This window comes from Odontesthes bonariensis, chromosome 8 (assembly GCF_027942865.1).
Source record: "Odontesthes bonariensis isolate fOdoBon6 chromosome 8, fOdoBon6.hap1, whole genome shotgun sequence".
In the NCBI taxonomy this organism is placed as follows: domain Eukaryota; kingdom Metazoa; phylum Chordata; class Actinopteri; order Atheriniformes; family Atherinopsidae; genus Odontesthes; species Odontesthes bonariensis.
In genome coordinates this window covers 21,121,512-21,137,270 of record NC_134513.1, presented here as the reverse complement: position 1 = coordinate 21,137,270, position 15,759 = coordinate 21,121,512, and the positions used below count along the sequence as shown (strand labels likewise).

General features: G+C 40.1%; 1 protein-coding gene across 3 annotated transcripts in view; it reads left to right on the top strand.

The window, feature by feature from the left end:
- ptprz1b (protein tyrosine phosphatase receptor type Z1b) overlaps nucleotides 1–15,759 on the top strand; it is a 79,347-nt gene that overhangs the window by 19,585 nt on the left and 44,003 nt on the right. For all 3 annotated transcript variants that reach the window (XM_075472079.1, XM_075472078.1, XM_075472080.1), the window contains exon 2: nucleotides 4,329–4,397. In XM_075472079.1, coding sequence (XP_075328194.1) covers nucleotides 4,329–4,397 — 69 coding nt within the window. The remainder of the gene's footprint in view (nucleotides 1–4,328; nucleotides 4,398–15,759) is intronic.

Sequence of the window (15,759 nt, the reverse complement as noted above, 5' to 3'; positions counted from 1 at the left end):
GTGTAGTTTCTTAGTATGGACTGGTCTACTTTTCTCCCTTCTTGTTTTTTTTTTCCTGTTTAAATATTTTTTCTTTAATTGAACCACTGAGACATGAAAGAACAAAGCAAGGGGCTTGTGGTTTGGTCAGAATTGTCTTCACTTTAGGATATATTGATCCAGTAAATGTTATTGTTATCAGCACAGCATGGTACGATATAAGGCTATCATCTTGGATGCTTGACTAAACTAGTAATCCAAAGGGAAACCCATCCATTGCATACAGATACTCATGCAATTTCTGTTTCCATAATGCACTTTTTTGATTGCTTTTCAATCAAAAAGGAGGACCTTTAACTTATTTCCAAACTACCTTTAATCAAGCTCTAAAAGCTGTTAATAGTTACATGTTAATTTGACATAATAAATTAATCACTGCTCAGATATTTAGACTTTTATTCTTACTCATGAAATTTTATGTTTAAATAATTGCATAGAATACATCTATATGTCACCTATAGTCATGTGAAAATGAAGTATACCCTCTTATGTAGCAGGACATGCTTCTTTCCAGGTCTTGAAATTATATAAATACAACCTCAGATGAAAAATAACATATGACAAATAACAATAACATATTACAGATTTAAGAATAAGCCAAAAGGTTGAGCAGTTTGTGAAAAACTAAGTAGACACCATGATTCAACAGCTTCTAGAACCACCTTTAGCAGCCATAACTTCAAGTAATAGTTTTATATCATTGTGGCGGAATTTTGGGCCTCTCTTCCTCACAACATTGCTCAGTTTATTGAGGATTGCGTTCATTAGTTTATGCACACCTCTCTTTGAAGTCTGACCATCTCATTTCAGTCAAGTTGAGGTCTGGACTTCGACTGGACCATCGCAACGACGTGATTCTTTTCTTTTTCAGCCATTCTGTTGTAGTTTTCCTGCTGTGTTTGGATGGTTGTCCTGTTGATGACCCAGTTTCAGCTAAGTCTTATTTTGTAATACTTTATACTGAGGAGTTCTATGTTTGCAAAAGAAGCCCAAATTCATCAGCCCTCCACCACCTTGCTTGACAGTTGTTAAGAGGTGCTAATATGCTGTGGTTGGTTTTTGCCATACATGCTACTCTGCTGGTCTCGTCTACCCAAAGGACATTGTTTTTTATCTGAGGTAGTAATTACCCAATTTTATGACTTGGTAAGGACCAGATTATTTTCATTATGTCCTGTCAATTATAAAATTGAAAGAGTGTACTTCCCTGTTCACTTAACTGTATACAATTAGTATCTCACTAAACATGACTAAGAGGTATTTTTTCAGCTGATGACCATGATCATTTTCATATTCAATAATACACACTTTTGAATTTCAGCAGAGCTGGTGTAAAGTGATGAGTGGTTACTGATCAGTCTGGTGAAACTCACCAATCAGAGACTCAGCCATTGAGCAAGATTCTGTTTCTATAGGAAATGTATTAATAGTAGAGCTGTCCCAAACGATTATTTTTCAAACGATTAATCTAGAGATTATTTTTTCGATTAGTCGACTAACCTAACGACTAATTTTACGATTAATCTAACGATTGAGGCTCAACTTAAAAAATGATTTATGTAATTTAAATTGTCAACTTGTAATGCGTGTTTACTACTTGGAACTGGTTGCTACTAGATCGTGGAATTTCGACAGTCAACAGGTAGACTAGAACTACATAATGGCAGAGTATAAAATCCACCGTCCGGTGTTAGCAAATAGATAACACAGAAGAAACATGACGGGACTGGTAGCGCTAATAGTTTTAAACTAGGCAAACACGGGATCTGTTCTAGTCGTAATTAAAAGACGTAAATTTTACGCCGGGAATATAACTAGACAACAACTCAACAGTCTAAAGTAGCGTTTATTCAGAGAGGATCTTTGGTTTAGCCAACTGCAACTACTGCTACTGCTTGATAAATTAATCTAACGGAGGTGTTTGGTGGTCGGTAGCTATGCCCCTTGTCATGCTATCACGGCTGAAATGTTTACTAATACAACACGGACACAACCTGCGGGTGTTTAATAAGTTAAACTTACACGTTGTCTCCTTTGTCTGCAGCGCTCTGCTCTCCTTTCTTCCTTCATGAAATGAAAAAGTATCGTCTCCTGCCTCTCTCTGTGAGCTCTTCCAGCCTCGATATTAGACGCCTGATGTGATCGTCCATGATTAATATCACCATCATGCAGACCATAAACACGGTGGCCTCCCCGCTCTCCATATTAGCTTCTTGGTGGTGTTTTTTCTTCTCTCCTTACTTTTACCGGTTTTGTTTTGTTTTGTTTTGTTGTTGAATGTGGCGCTAAACGGCTAACGTAACACGTCACTGACGCAGACGGCTGCGCGCGGCGCATCAGTCCCTATCAGGTCCCGACTCATGAGAGTTCATCTCGTAGGTCGTTTTGGAACGGGGACTTCAACCAAAAAAAAATAATAATTTGCGACGCATCGACGCAAATTATTCATGTCGACGAATTTATGACGTCGAATAAGTCGAATACGTCGAATACGTCGACTATTTGACCCAGCTCTAATTAATAGGCAGACGTAAATGGCGCTGTGGTAGCAGTTTCATGGGGAGTCAAAAGTAAGGTCTTTAAACACTCCAGAAGCAAAAAAAAAAAAAGAAAGCAGTGTTTTTTTACTTTAAGGAAGTGTAAGTTATAATATTATATAGCGTTATGGCTGCACCTGTATTGATTTTGGGGTTGCACTGCATTGCTTTGCTGATTTGATTGGATTAAATGCACAGGAACATATGTCACACATGCAATAGTCTAACCTGCTACTTTAAAGACTAAACAATAGGATTATTCTGTCTTCAGCTGTGCCACATGGGCAGAATAGTGTTGTTGATATGATGGTACTTTAGTTGTCCGTGACCTGAATCTGACTCTACGCAAGCCTTTCATCTTCTTGAGCAGCAGGATTTTGGTGTAGCCTGTGAAAGATCAAAGAAACATAAGGTGTATTGTTTTGGTTCTCTTCTTTTTTAGATTTATTCATGCTGTTTTTGTGCCAGCTCCCTTTAAGATGACTTTTGATGTTGAAAACTGTGTCACCCTTAGCCCCTGGTCATGCCCCCTCCTTTTTGGTTAGTGGGTAGAGGGTAGTGCAGCAACAGGCTTGTTAGAAGTGCATGTTCATGCCTTTGCCAAAATCTGACCCCGGCAAAAACGTAGAACATGGCATCACCATTCGGGTAATTTAAAAACAGCATTTGTGCATGGATTTCAGCTTTATGTACATGTACAATGATCTTCCACAATGGAAGTTAGAAATGGCAGGATGTCTTGAACGTTTTCGCATACAGACCTCAGTGTTGCAGCATCGAGCATACTTCCTCAAATACGTTGATGGCTTGATTCACTTTCTGTGTGTACTGAAATGAAGACAATGGTCTTGTTAAGTGGTCAAGGACCGGTAAGGAGTTTCAGTTTTCCAAACTGTTGTTGTGACGTTCACACTTTGACTTGTTGAGGCCATGGTGTCAGTGAAAGAAGCCATCGGTGTTAAATCAGTAAAAACAAACTTTAAAAAGGGAGGTGGTAAACTCTAACGTTACCTATCCAACACTGGTAAATGCAGCCTTGATTCCCCTTCACAGGCAGCTTCACAAGCATTTGCACCAAAAAAATCAAAAGATTTGCAGGATAGACATAAGGGACGCAAAATCTTGCAAAGTGTGAATATCTAATGAAACTCTATCAGTCAGCCAATTGTGACAAAAATAACAATTATTTTGACATAAGTTATCTCAAATAACTGCTGTTATTTAACTGACAGTTATATGCCACACATGATTCTGTCTTCCTGAAAGACAAGTTTTACCATTAAAAAAAATAATGTGTCACTGATCATTTGCTGCATACGACTGAGCTAGTAATTGAGCTTTCATTTACACGTGTGCTAGATGTAAAGTTCTTCGTCTGTGGTGCGCACTGTCACAGCAAGTTTGAACCTCGGCTGGGACTTTTCTGTGTGGAGTTTGCACGTTCTTTCTGTGCCTGCATTGTTTTTTTTCCTTCTACAGCGCAAACACACGCAACTGAGATTAATTGGTGATACTGAATCTACAAAGTGAGTGTACATAAATGTCCATCTCTGTGTCGGTTCTGTGATAGCTAGGCAATCACCCTGGGGTGTACCCCTCTTTTTGCCCTATGACAGCTGGGATAGGGTCCAGCCCCCAGCAAGCCTCAACAGTACAAAGCTGGTATGGCAAAATACAGAGAGGGGGAGAAAAAAGTTAGATTGAATGGTTGTGCAAGTGGATTCTAACAATCATTCTGTCTGTTTCTGATAGTTGTGGCAGTGGAACCTCTGGTCCAAGGCCTGAAGAAACTCCCCGAAGATATGGACTGGTCCTACACAGGTATAGAAGAGACTTCTGACTCTTATGGTATTATTTCCTGTCATGATAAGATGTTTTACTGTCATCTGAGTTGTGGCAACACAGATTATGACTCATTTAAGAGAAGGTGTTTGTTGACAAAATGTTGAATTCTGGGGTCTGCAAGACTCAGAGGTCTAATCTATTGTCAGTTGCAAGACCACCTCACAGGTGTTTTAGCAGCTCATAACATAAATCAGATCTATAATGCGCTATATTATAGAGTTTTTTATTTCCTTGTAATAAAATCTAATATATCTTACATCATCAACTAGAAATAATAAAGGAGCTAAGAAGCGTAGAAAGACTGGAACAAGAGTAAAAGGTTATGTCGCTACAGTGACAGAAAGGTGAAGCTATACAGCCTAAAGGAATTCAAAATCACACAATCTGCAACACTGAACTGGTAAAGGTCAGTCTAAATATCTCGGGAATTGTTGGTGTTTTCTGTTTACATGTCCTGCAGGAAAACCTTGATCTTCTTCAGACCATATGGTTAGATTACTTCAGCTAACTCAGCAAGGAGCCCCTGCCAAGTTAAGCTATGATCAGACAGAAACAAAGAGTGGACGCAGACAGACAGGAATGGTCCCAGAGGGAGAGATTAAATGTTTTACTGATCAGGGGGTATCAGGACAGACCTGCTTTAAAAGGCCATCAGTAGTCTGATGCAAAGCTATTAGACTTATTAACCTCTACCCCAAAGGAGCATGTTAGCAATTATAAGACATTTAAAGCTCACAATGCTGAGTGCTGTGATAAAGTTCTGGCAAAGGCCTGGTCACAGTGCAGTTTTGGCTTAATGATTTTACTAGTGTAGTGATTTTAGAAGTAGTGCTAAATCCAGGGTTTTGATCTGTTCCTTCTTACTTAAAAGACATGTATAACATTGTAAATATGAAGTCACTGTCACTTAAGAAAATGGACAGAATTGTTGGTGAAAATTAATACTTTTCTTGGTCATCGTTAATTCAACCGAGCAGCCAATTGAGGCAAGTGTGAAGGCGACAACTCATTCGCCTTTGGTGGTAGCTCATGCATCCCATGCAACCAGCATCTCTAAGCTGGTGCTCTCGGCTGGGCATTAGCATGGAAAACTTGAACTGGAAAACTGTCTGCTACTTTGGTAATTACCGTGCAGAAGCTCGCTGGATAAGTTTCTGCATTGACTTGACACCTTATTTTCTATTTACTGACAGATTGTGTGATTATGCTACTGCCACCTACTGTTTAATTGGCTGTTACTGCAGTCTCTCTTTCTGCTACCATAAGCCAGAAATGAATTCCTCCAAGTTCTCCATTGAAAAAGACAATTTGGATCTCAGATGTACTACCTGTTAAAATAACCAGAGATGACAAAGGTAAACTCTTTCAGTTAGTATTGTATCACTCGTCAATTGAGAAAGCCAAAAGCATAAAAGGCCAGAGCAACAGTATAGTAGCTAGAACAGTAGCGCATTTTTCTTTGTGGTTTCTAGGAGAGTAGTCATTGACTTTCCCTTGAACCTTTTGCCTGAAGTCCTTAAAACTATGTAATAAAACACTTTTAATGATTTAATCTTCCTTAAATAAATATTTATATGCATTTACCGTTGTGTGTTGATTGCTATTTTGTAGCCTCTCCAAATAGAAATACTAGTTGTTAGCCTCTCCATGCTAATGCACAGCTGAGATACTTGGTGATCCAGTGAGTAGCTGGGTAGAGCCAGGTTATCGTTAGCTTAATTTGAAGCTAGATACAATATGGCAGGGATATAGCCTATAGCTGTTAGTATATTACCTGTTGAATCCTTAATAGAGTCAGTTTTGTCCCATTTGCTCACTGCACGAAAAGAGGGATTTGTGTCACTGTGGACGGCAGTGAACTTCCGCGAATTTGCCTAATTTTCGGACGCACCTGGGCGCTTGCAGGCAGACAAACTTTAAGTTTGTTGAGCGACAAAATCGTCGGAAACGAACCCGACTCGCGGCGGGCTCTCACAGCGGGGTGCTAATGGCACAGCGATTAGCACCCCGCTGTGAGAGCGCCTGGACCTCTCACTGGCCTCGCTGGTATTGGACAAAAAAGGCACGTGATTACATAAAAAAAGCTCCTGTAAAGCTGTCCGCCCATTGGCCAATAAGGTTAATATATGCATACTTTATATGGGCATATCATTCAGTAATTATGATTAATAATTGTGATTATGATTACTAATATTCCTGGGATGTTTGTGTACTTCATATATTCACGTCATTCTTATAAGCTGCACTATGACTAGGCTAATGCAGGCATGAATGACGTGATTCTATTGAGAATGAAAAAGAAAACTTTTTTTTTTTTTTTAAAGCGCTTTTATTGCCACACCACACAATGTACATAGCTTACATTGTAATAAGAACCATGTTGATAATAAAGAATTGAAAACTATATACACACACTGCTGTAGCCTACAATATACACAATAAGCCTAAACGCCGCCGTTTGGAATCCGCATTCTTCGCATTACTCCGGTCCCTGCAGGGTCTGCGGAGTTGTCAGACGTCCTCATCCTGGATCAGAAGCTGGTTTCTGGGAGCTGTTGGAATAACCAATAAATAATCCATGCACAGCATATTGACAACTTGTCTATAAAGTAACAAAAGTCATATTGACAGCGTATATGTTCTTACTCTCTTTCACTCTTCTGTGGTGAGACTGGGAGTATTTCGGGTTGGCTTCAAGACGCGCCTGTAGCACAGCACACAGGTCCGTCACGCTGCTAAAAAAAACAAACAAGAGGAATGAATAAAATGACCAGTGCTTAAAAGTATCAGTGCCAGCCGTGGTAAAAGTCAGCGCCGCTCACCCTCAGTGTCCCCGTCTGCCTCTCTGAAGTTCGGACTGTTTGACACCGCCTCCTTCAAGCGACTCGTTACATCCATATTGTGAGGTGACAGTAGCCTGTAAAAACAATAGGCCTATGGTTAATAAAAAAAAAAAACTGCATTGACGTAACGTAACATCGGGTCCAACTCAACTAGATATTGGGAGAACATTCACTTATTCTTACCCTTGACCTGGATTATAATGCCACGGTGAGTTATGCAGGCGGCGAGCTGCTTCCTATAAATTGAAAACACGAAATTCATTTTTTTTAAATAAAGCAACTCACACTGGTTTTCACGTGATGGACACAATTAAGTTGAGTTTAGCCTAAAGCCACAGTCAATAACCTACTCTTACCGCGATTTTCGGATTCTGTATCCGCCTTCTCTTTGGGGTGCGCTCTTCAACTTCTCTGGAATGTAACTCCAGTCCGTTCTCGACGGCCATCTTGCCTCCAACCTAGCGAATCTCTGGTCCATTCCCTCCAGAACCCTCTGGCCACCATACGAGAAATCCCGGTCATAGCATTCAACAGGACTTTCATTTTATCTGCCTGTAAGCAAGTGAGTAAGTAAGTTTAATATACAGCACATTTAAAATCAGCGAGAACTGTCCCAAGTGCTATACAGTGTCAACAAGACTAAAATTAAACAATCAAATGGTCATGTGCAAGTAGAAAAAAACACACAAACCTGTAGACTCGCAGAGAGTTGCTGGGGAGTTGAAAGCAAGTCGTCTTCCAGCCACAAACCAGGGCAGTTTTCACAGTACGGGACTCTGTCTGCCTTTCTGCCGCCAGATCTGCTCCTTAAACTTTTTGTTTACACTGCACGACACAATGTTTCTCATACGTGATTGAACGAGAGCTTATGCGAGCCGTTAAGCTCCACCAATCATATGCGTATACGTCATTACACGGAATACTCGCGAGACAACCTCCCGTCCTTTTGCTATTTAATGTTGTCTGACCACAGCTGGCAATTTGCACTGTTTTGACACAAAAATGGACTCTGCAAGGACAAAGAAAAGACCTCGGCGATATTGTGACCATTGTGACACCGAATTAAGCCATACACAATAAAACACTGAGCGCACTACTGCACATTATGTATACAGGCCAGATTTCTATATTTTTATTTCTATATTTCTATTTTATTTAAGAAACCTTTTAGAATATTGCTGTTGCATGCTTATTTTATCTTTATCTTATCTTTATTATTATACATTTGGACATCCAGTGCGGGCAACAAAGAAAATAATTTCATTGTTCAGGGAAACACGTTTCTAACTGCACACATGACAATAAACCTTTGAAACCTTGAATCCTTGAATTTTGCCCACAAAAAGCGGTTACAAAAGAGGTGTTTGGGAGAAAAAAAAACAGATATGCATCACCTGTCACCAGCAGACAGCGTGCACCTCTTCTTTTTCAAGACAACACAGCAACAAACTTGGCTGGAGTTGGAGGTGATGGTGAACATGTAGAAACAGGCCTGCCCACCCCCCACCTCACCTCACCCCACCCCACTTGAAAATGACTGTGGCAGCTCCTGACCTGATCACTGGCATTTACATATTAAAGGCTCTCCTAAGTAGGGGAGGGGAGGGGGGCATGGGGGAGCAGTTGCCAGGTCAATTTGCGACAATTTGGGCCAAGTTTTCACTTTTACCACCGCAAATGCAGGGGCTCAACGTATGCGGACATGTAAGGGGCCACATACATCCGCAAATCCCTCTTTTCATGCAGTGGCTGTGCCAACACAAATTCAATAGGCAAAGCCCTCCCATACTTTACACATTTTATGTTTTCAAAGTCCAAAGTAGTGAAATGTACCATTGCTGAGCCATGTGCAATGTGTTGATTCAGTGCCATGAATGAATGTGAAGGTATGAACATGAATGTGAGAGGGAGAGAGAAAGAATTTAAGCCATTCTGCCGTATCTGATATAGATAATTAATTAAAATACTCACGCGGGCGAAAATGTACATTACTCCTTGACTGCCACATATGACCCTCAGCTGCATTTAAAAGATATACAGTTAACTACATGCTTCCTTTGCTGTTTGTTCCACAGTACAACTCATTTATAACCCTGCTAATCAAGCATGATATGAAATATATATGTTATAAACAAGTAATTAAGGATGATATAAGACCCGACAGAATGACCAGTGGATCGAAACATAAAACATCAGTTTCATTACAGGTTATTCATTGCTTTTCATGGGTATAAACATGATCTTCCATAAAATGTGCAGCTTTATATGCAACACGGTAATGGTTCTTGCATGTAGGTATAGTGACTCAACCATTTTAACGTTTGCTGACACACAAACACCAAACGCGGTTAAGTTTTGCTTGTTAGACTTATAACTAACTCAAGCAGCACGGATGTTAATAGATGCACATGTATTTTCATCTTTTAGATTGTTCTCCTCCCCCCTGTCAGAGCTTTACAAACAGTTGCCAGAAGAATACACCCTGTTTGTCACGTTATAATAGGTTTGTGTGATACACTTACACGAATGACAAAAAGCCTGAAATGAAGTGGATACGTGGTTTCTTTTTCACTCAGTTGGGTTTTGAAGTTCATCATCGCAACTGGGGCCAACTCAGTGCCAGTCCATTTAGATTCTCTGTAACTGTAGCCATGTGTGTATGTGTGTGTGTGTGTGTGTGTGTGTGTGTGTGTTTGTGGGTGTGGGGGCATGTGTACACAATCTTGTTTTTGTGTCCAGCTCTGTTTCTTGCCTTGTGTTGTGCACTGAGCTGTAAGTAAAAGCATTAACATGTGAAAGAAACACACTTCATTGTGAGGCACTGCGCACAGAGTTTTAGTTAGGTCAGAAGTAGGGGGGACAGAAGGAGAATAAAAGAAAGTCGGGTAGCAGACTGAGAGAAACAGAGTGTCGGAGAGCAGGAGAAACTTTCAAATTAGGCTAAATCAAAATCACAATACCCCTTTTGAACGAGCTTGCCTCAAACAAATCATGGTTGTTTGCTTAGATTTTCCACAACAGCTTGAAAATGACTAAAAAACAATTTCATACGTATACACAAGTAAGTTTTCAGACATTTTTATCCACAGTAAGTTAGTTGCATTTGTATTGTCATCTATGGTGATTTAACTTTTTTTTGTCAAATTGGAGAAGACCAACATAGATGTTTGATTCTATTAAAAAAAAAAAAGAAAAAGGAAACTGCAAAGACTTTCATCGTCACATGATTGAATAAGGTTCATATTGTAATGGGAACTATGGACCTATTCATGTTTCAAACAACAGAGCAAACTCTCACTTTTATTGTTTGCTTATCCACCAACTCTTGCCGGATGTATCTGGCTCTTTGCAGGCAAGATTCACATTGATGTGATGCATTACAGATTAAGATTAAGATCAGATTTATTGTCACGTACATGGAATACACGAAATTTGTCCTCCGCTTTTAATCCACCCAGGTTGGCACCTGTTGAACACACACATGCACAGGGTCAAACACTCGTAGAGATAGATGCCATACACTGGAGCGGTGGGGAGCCAATCACAGCCCCTGGGGAGCATAGGGGTACAGTGCCTTGCTCAAGGGCACTTTGGCCGTGGACTTGGTGGACTGACACCCCTCCAGCTGTCAGTTTCACTAATCTTTGAGTGGCGAGAGTGGTAATTGAACCGCCAACCTTCCGGTTACTGGATGACCCACTCTAACCACTGAGCGACGGCCGGTGGGTCTGATGTTTGGAGCTGAAGTGACCATCAGTGTGGAGCTACAGCTAATGAGCGCGCAAAAGATGGCGGTCAGAGGACACAACAGGGAGACCGTGGGAAATGATAGTGGCAAACGAATAATCAACAAACGTGATGGAGAGTATGATGAAGAGGTTTTCCTGTCCAGATACCAGTGTTTGGACAATCAAAAGAGAAAGAATCGGTTCTAAGTTGGCTGCAGACCAGTGCTGGAACTGCTTCGTTGGAAAAGGGGTGTTTGACCCTGTGATAACAGTGGGTTTTACACTGACACTTAATTGCTTCTTTTAAAAAACAGATAAATGTATGAGTGGATAAACGAATAAGAATGTTTTTTTTAAACTAAAGCTTTTCAAATTCTAATATTCAATTCCATTTTTTCTCAGTTCAAATTAAAAGCTCAATATCATTGAAAATAATAAATTCCTTTTTATCAGTATTAAATCCTTCATATTTTGTGGGCATGAAAGGATTATTCCTCCTCTTCTGTTTCTTCTTCATCATTACTCCCTACTTTGTCTCCTGGGGGTTCCTCAGATGCCTCTGCCTGGAAGACACCCCTCAGGGCCCCATCTGCTGTGTGTGTGTGTGTGTGTGTGTGTGTGTGTGTGTGTTTGTGTGTGATTGTGTTTATGATAACCCAGAGTTTCCTCTGTCAGGCAAATGAAATGTGGAGGCCATGACGGAATGTTCTAGGTTCTATTCAGTAACGGATCAAAATAATTTATATGTTTTTTTTTTTTAGTTGTTTTGATGTGTGCTGAATAATTGCTGTAAAATTGTTGTAAAATTTATCACGAGAGCACCAACATCGCAAGGATTTTACTTGTGTATTGTGTGTTTCTTTCTCATACCCATGTGTATGTCTTTACCCTCCTTTTAATGCTGCTTGTCTTTCTGTCTCTTCTCTTTTCTTGATCCAAATAAGTCATACCCAGGGGGCAGGGAGCCTTCAATAACCCCCTAGGGCTTTATCAGGGGAATACACCCACCCACACACCAATAGATTTTAAATAGGAATAACTTTGTCATGTCCTCATATGCCTGCATAATGTATTTCTCCACATTTTAAAACATCTGATTGGAAAGACTGGATTGTTTCCATGAAAACATATTGTATCCTGTACACTGCTGTAGAACGGGCTGCTGCTATACAGCAGAATTATTCGAGCCAGACTGACAGGAAGGGCTTCATCTTGCCAAATCTTAGTACAATTCTGATTAAAGATTATGTTATTCATAGTAAGTGTTGCTCCTGTCAGTGTGGGGGTTTATATTCATCCTACATTCCCTGGAAATATTAAGTGTTCCCTGAAAAGGCATAAATAGGTTCATGTTACTTTACAATGTGAATTTTAGAATTCTTCTGTTTAAAAAAAAAAAAAAAAGTCTTGATAAAATGGCTTTTATAAGTTTACATAAATGTAAAATCCTGTGACACATTTTTCTGAAACCATATAGATACATTTTAGGATGGATAAGCTTTATTAGTCTTCCACAACTGTCCTTCCACATTCACATCTTGTCTTCTTCACATCGGCACAACACGCTGCCCCACTGTGTCCTGAGAATCTTTGACACATCCCATGATATTTGCAGTCTCTGCAGCCCGTTAAATCTACAAGTTCACATTCCCAACTTGTCACATACTAATGCTCGGTCAAGAACTCATCACATCAGTTTTCAAGGCACATGATACCCCCTTTTTTTTCTGGTGCACAAGGAGCTGTTCTACAGCTGCATATTGTCGGTTATCCTTCTGGGCTGCACCAGTACTTAACGCCATGAAGGCCTGATTACACGGTGCCCACTCATCAATAAGTAACACAGACTGCGTTACGTAGTCAGAGGGGAGGAGGGGGATGGACATTCAAGTCCCAACCATTGGATTCATGTTAAAGTCTAGCCTAGAGATTCCCTTCTAGCCTTCATTATGTTTTTGTTCAGTTTCTTTGAGTCTCTGGCTCCGATGCTGCTGTCCCCGCAGATGGCTGAAAAGCAGATATTCACCGCAGACTTGTAGAAAAAAAATGTAAAGTTTTGGTGCAGACGTTGAAGAACATTAGATTCCTCAAGAAGTACAGTTTGTTATCGTTTCTTGAGGCGTCAGTGTTGCATCTCCAGTCCGGTCTGCTGTCCAGGTAGACTCCCAGGTATCTGTATTTCTCAACCACCTCTATGTCTTCATCTAAGATGGAGACAATGTTATGGGCTTATTCCTGGTCCTTCTAAAATCCACAATCATCTTTTTTGTTTTGTTTGTGTTCAAGATGAGGTGATTGTTCCCACACCATGCCACAAAGGGATTGACCAGCTCCCTGTACTCAGCCTCTTGTCCACCACTGATTCACCCAACAACTGCAGAGTCATCCAGAGTATTTCTGGATTACCCGGAAATGTAAGGTGTACAGAGTAAAGAGAAATGGTAGGAGTACAGTCCCCTGTGGTGCTCCTCTACTACTGACCACTTTCTCAGACACACAACCTCTCAGTTGTCAATAATCCAGGTGATTATGTTAGCCTCCACCTGTATTTTCTGTAGCTTCCCATGCTCATATGTTAGGCGACGGTGCTAACCCGCGTGACTGTCGTGTGATGGAGACATGTCAATCTTATTCACAGTCTTTAGAGTTTAAAACAGAGCTTAAAAAGTGTGTGGGAGAGGAAAGCTGCTTTGCTTTGTTTGTGTTGAATGTGTGAGTATGCTGGTTGCTAACACTTTCACCCCAGCTGTACATATATCACATTATGACGATGTCAGCTTTGACATGTCTGTATGCTCCACTGCCCCAAAGCATCCAAGCATCGGTTAATATTGCTGTAATAGCTGACTTACCATCCTGTGTGTGTCTTTGAATCAAAAGCATCAAGAGAAAGCTACATTTGTGGGTAGTGCTGCGTCCTGTCACAGATGATGAATGTTCTACGGGCAAGAGAATTCTTTATTTTGCTCTGATTGGATTCATATTTGACGAAAATCCTAACTTCCTCACAGGGCTCAAAAACACTGGGCAGGTTTGTGAATAAAAGAACTTCAACGGGATGACTAAGTGGTTCATCATATTCAGTACTCATGATAATACAAATAAGCATGATTACCTGACATAATTGGTCAGGTGGTCATACTTGTTCCCACATTGGTGCAATGTAGTTCTTTGAAAGTCTCATGAGCTGCTCTTCATCCTCGTGCAGCTTAATGAATATGTAGATTATTGTGCCATTACTGGAGATCTTTTAAAAGGCTTTAACTTGAATTATAGATCCCTTGAGGGTAATCGTTACGCTGTCTTTGTTTCCTGTTATGACACTTTTAATCAGTCTGAATTTAATTAAGCCTGACTGTACCACGAGGGTTCGATAGCTCTTGCAGATGCTTTTCCACTTGGGGAAAAAAGGAAACAGCAACTCCTTGATTCTATTTAAGTTTTTCCCTGAGAGCTTGCTGTGTTTTTCCTCCTTCTCTCATCTCATTCATCTGATTCCTCTTTTTCTCTGTATATGCTTGTGCATACCCCCCCTACTATGTTCTTAACTACTCTCTTAGTCACCAAATACTTAAGGCTGGCTTCTCTTCTGCTCCAGTTGTCGCTTAGTCTGTGTGGCTGCCCCATGAAGCCGTGTGGGAGGTGGGAGGTAATTATGCAGAGCCGTGTATGTGTGTCTATTTATTCACATCTGCGCACGTTTTGCTCCCTGCCGTCTCTCTTCGTTCCCTGCTTTCACCAGTGAGTGACAGGGTTAACGATTTCACTTGCCTTTACTTTTGCACTTCGGCAGCACCACACAGCCATGACAGGAAACGATGTGAACTGGGATGACTTCTGTATTCAAAAACTTTAGCAAACTTTAAACAGCGTGGTTTGCCATAGGTTTGTGTCAAACAAGGATACAAATGCATCTCTCTTTTTTTTTTTTTTTGAATACTTTATTGCAAGTTTCACAAGGTCATAGAAACATTTCTTTTGATTGCAGTTCCATCTTGCAAACACATTTTTTTAATTTATTTTTTGTCCATAAAGAATGGTAACAAGTGAAGTAAACTGATAAGTGCCAGGGAAAAAATAAAAGGAGAAATACAATCCAACGGCTTACATATATTGTTCATACCGCAAGGACAATAAGGGGAAGGGGAAAGAGAAAAATAAATAAATAAATAGATAAAAGGAGAGAGAAAAAAAGAGAGGAAAGAGCCCAATATTTTAGTAGATACGTAGATCATAAATGTGTGTGTGTGTGTGTGTGTGTGTGTGTGTGTGTGTGTGTGTGTATGTGTGTGTGTGTGTGTGTGTGTGAAAGTGTGCCTATGTGTGTGCGTGTTCATGTGCGTGTATGCGTGGGGGTATGGGTGGGTAGGTGGATGCTCTGTTTTAATTATATTTATTTCAATCTGTTCTGTAAAAATAGCTTGTTATTTTAAGTATTATGCTATTTGGATATAATTTATACCATTTATGTAATTGATTTCTGGAGCGTAAAGTAAGTTTCTCCATATTCAAAATATTTTCTATTGTATTATACCAATTATCAAGGTTTGGTGGTATTGGTTGTTTCCACGCTTTTGTTATTTGTTTTATTGCAGAAATACGCAATATATGGAATAACTTTTGATTTGTTGGTTTAATTTTACTTGAGATGTTAATGCCTAATAGGTTCTCTACACTCAGGGATTGTTTTATACCCAAGATGTATTTCACAGCTTTTTCAAATCCTTCCCAGAATGTGTTTAATACTGGACATACAAAAAATATGTG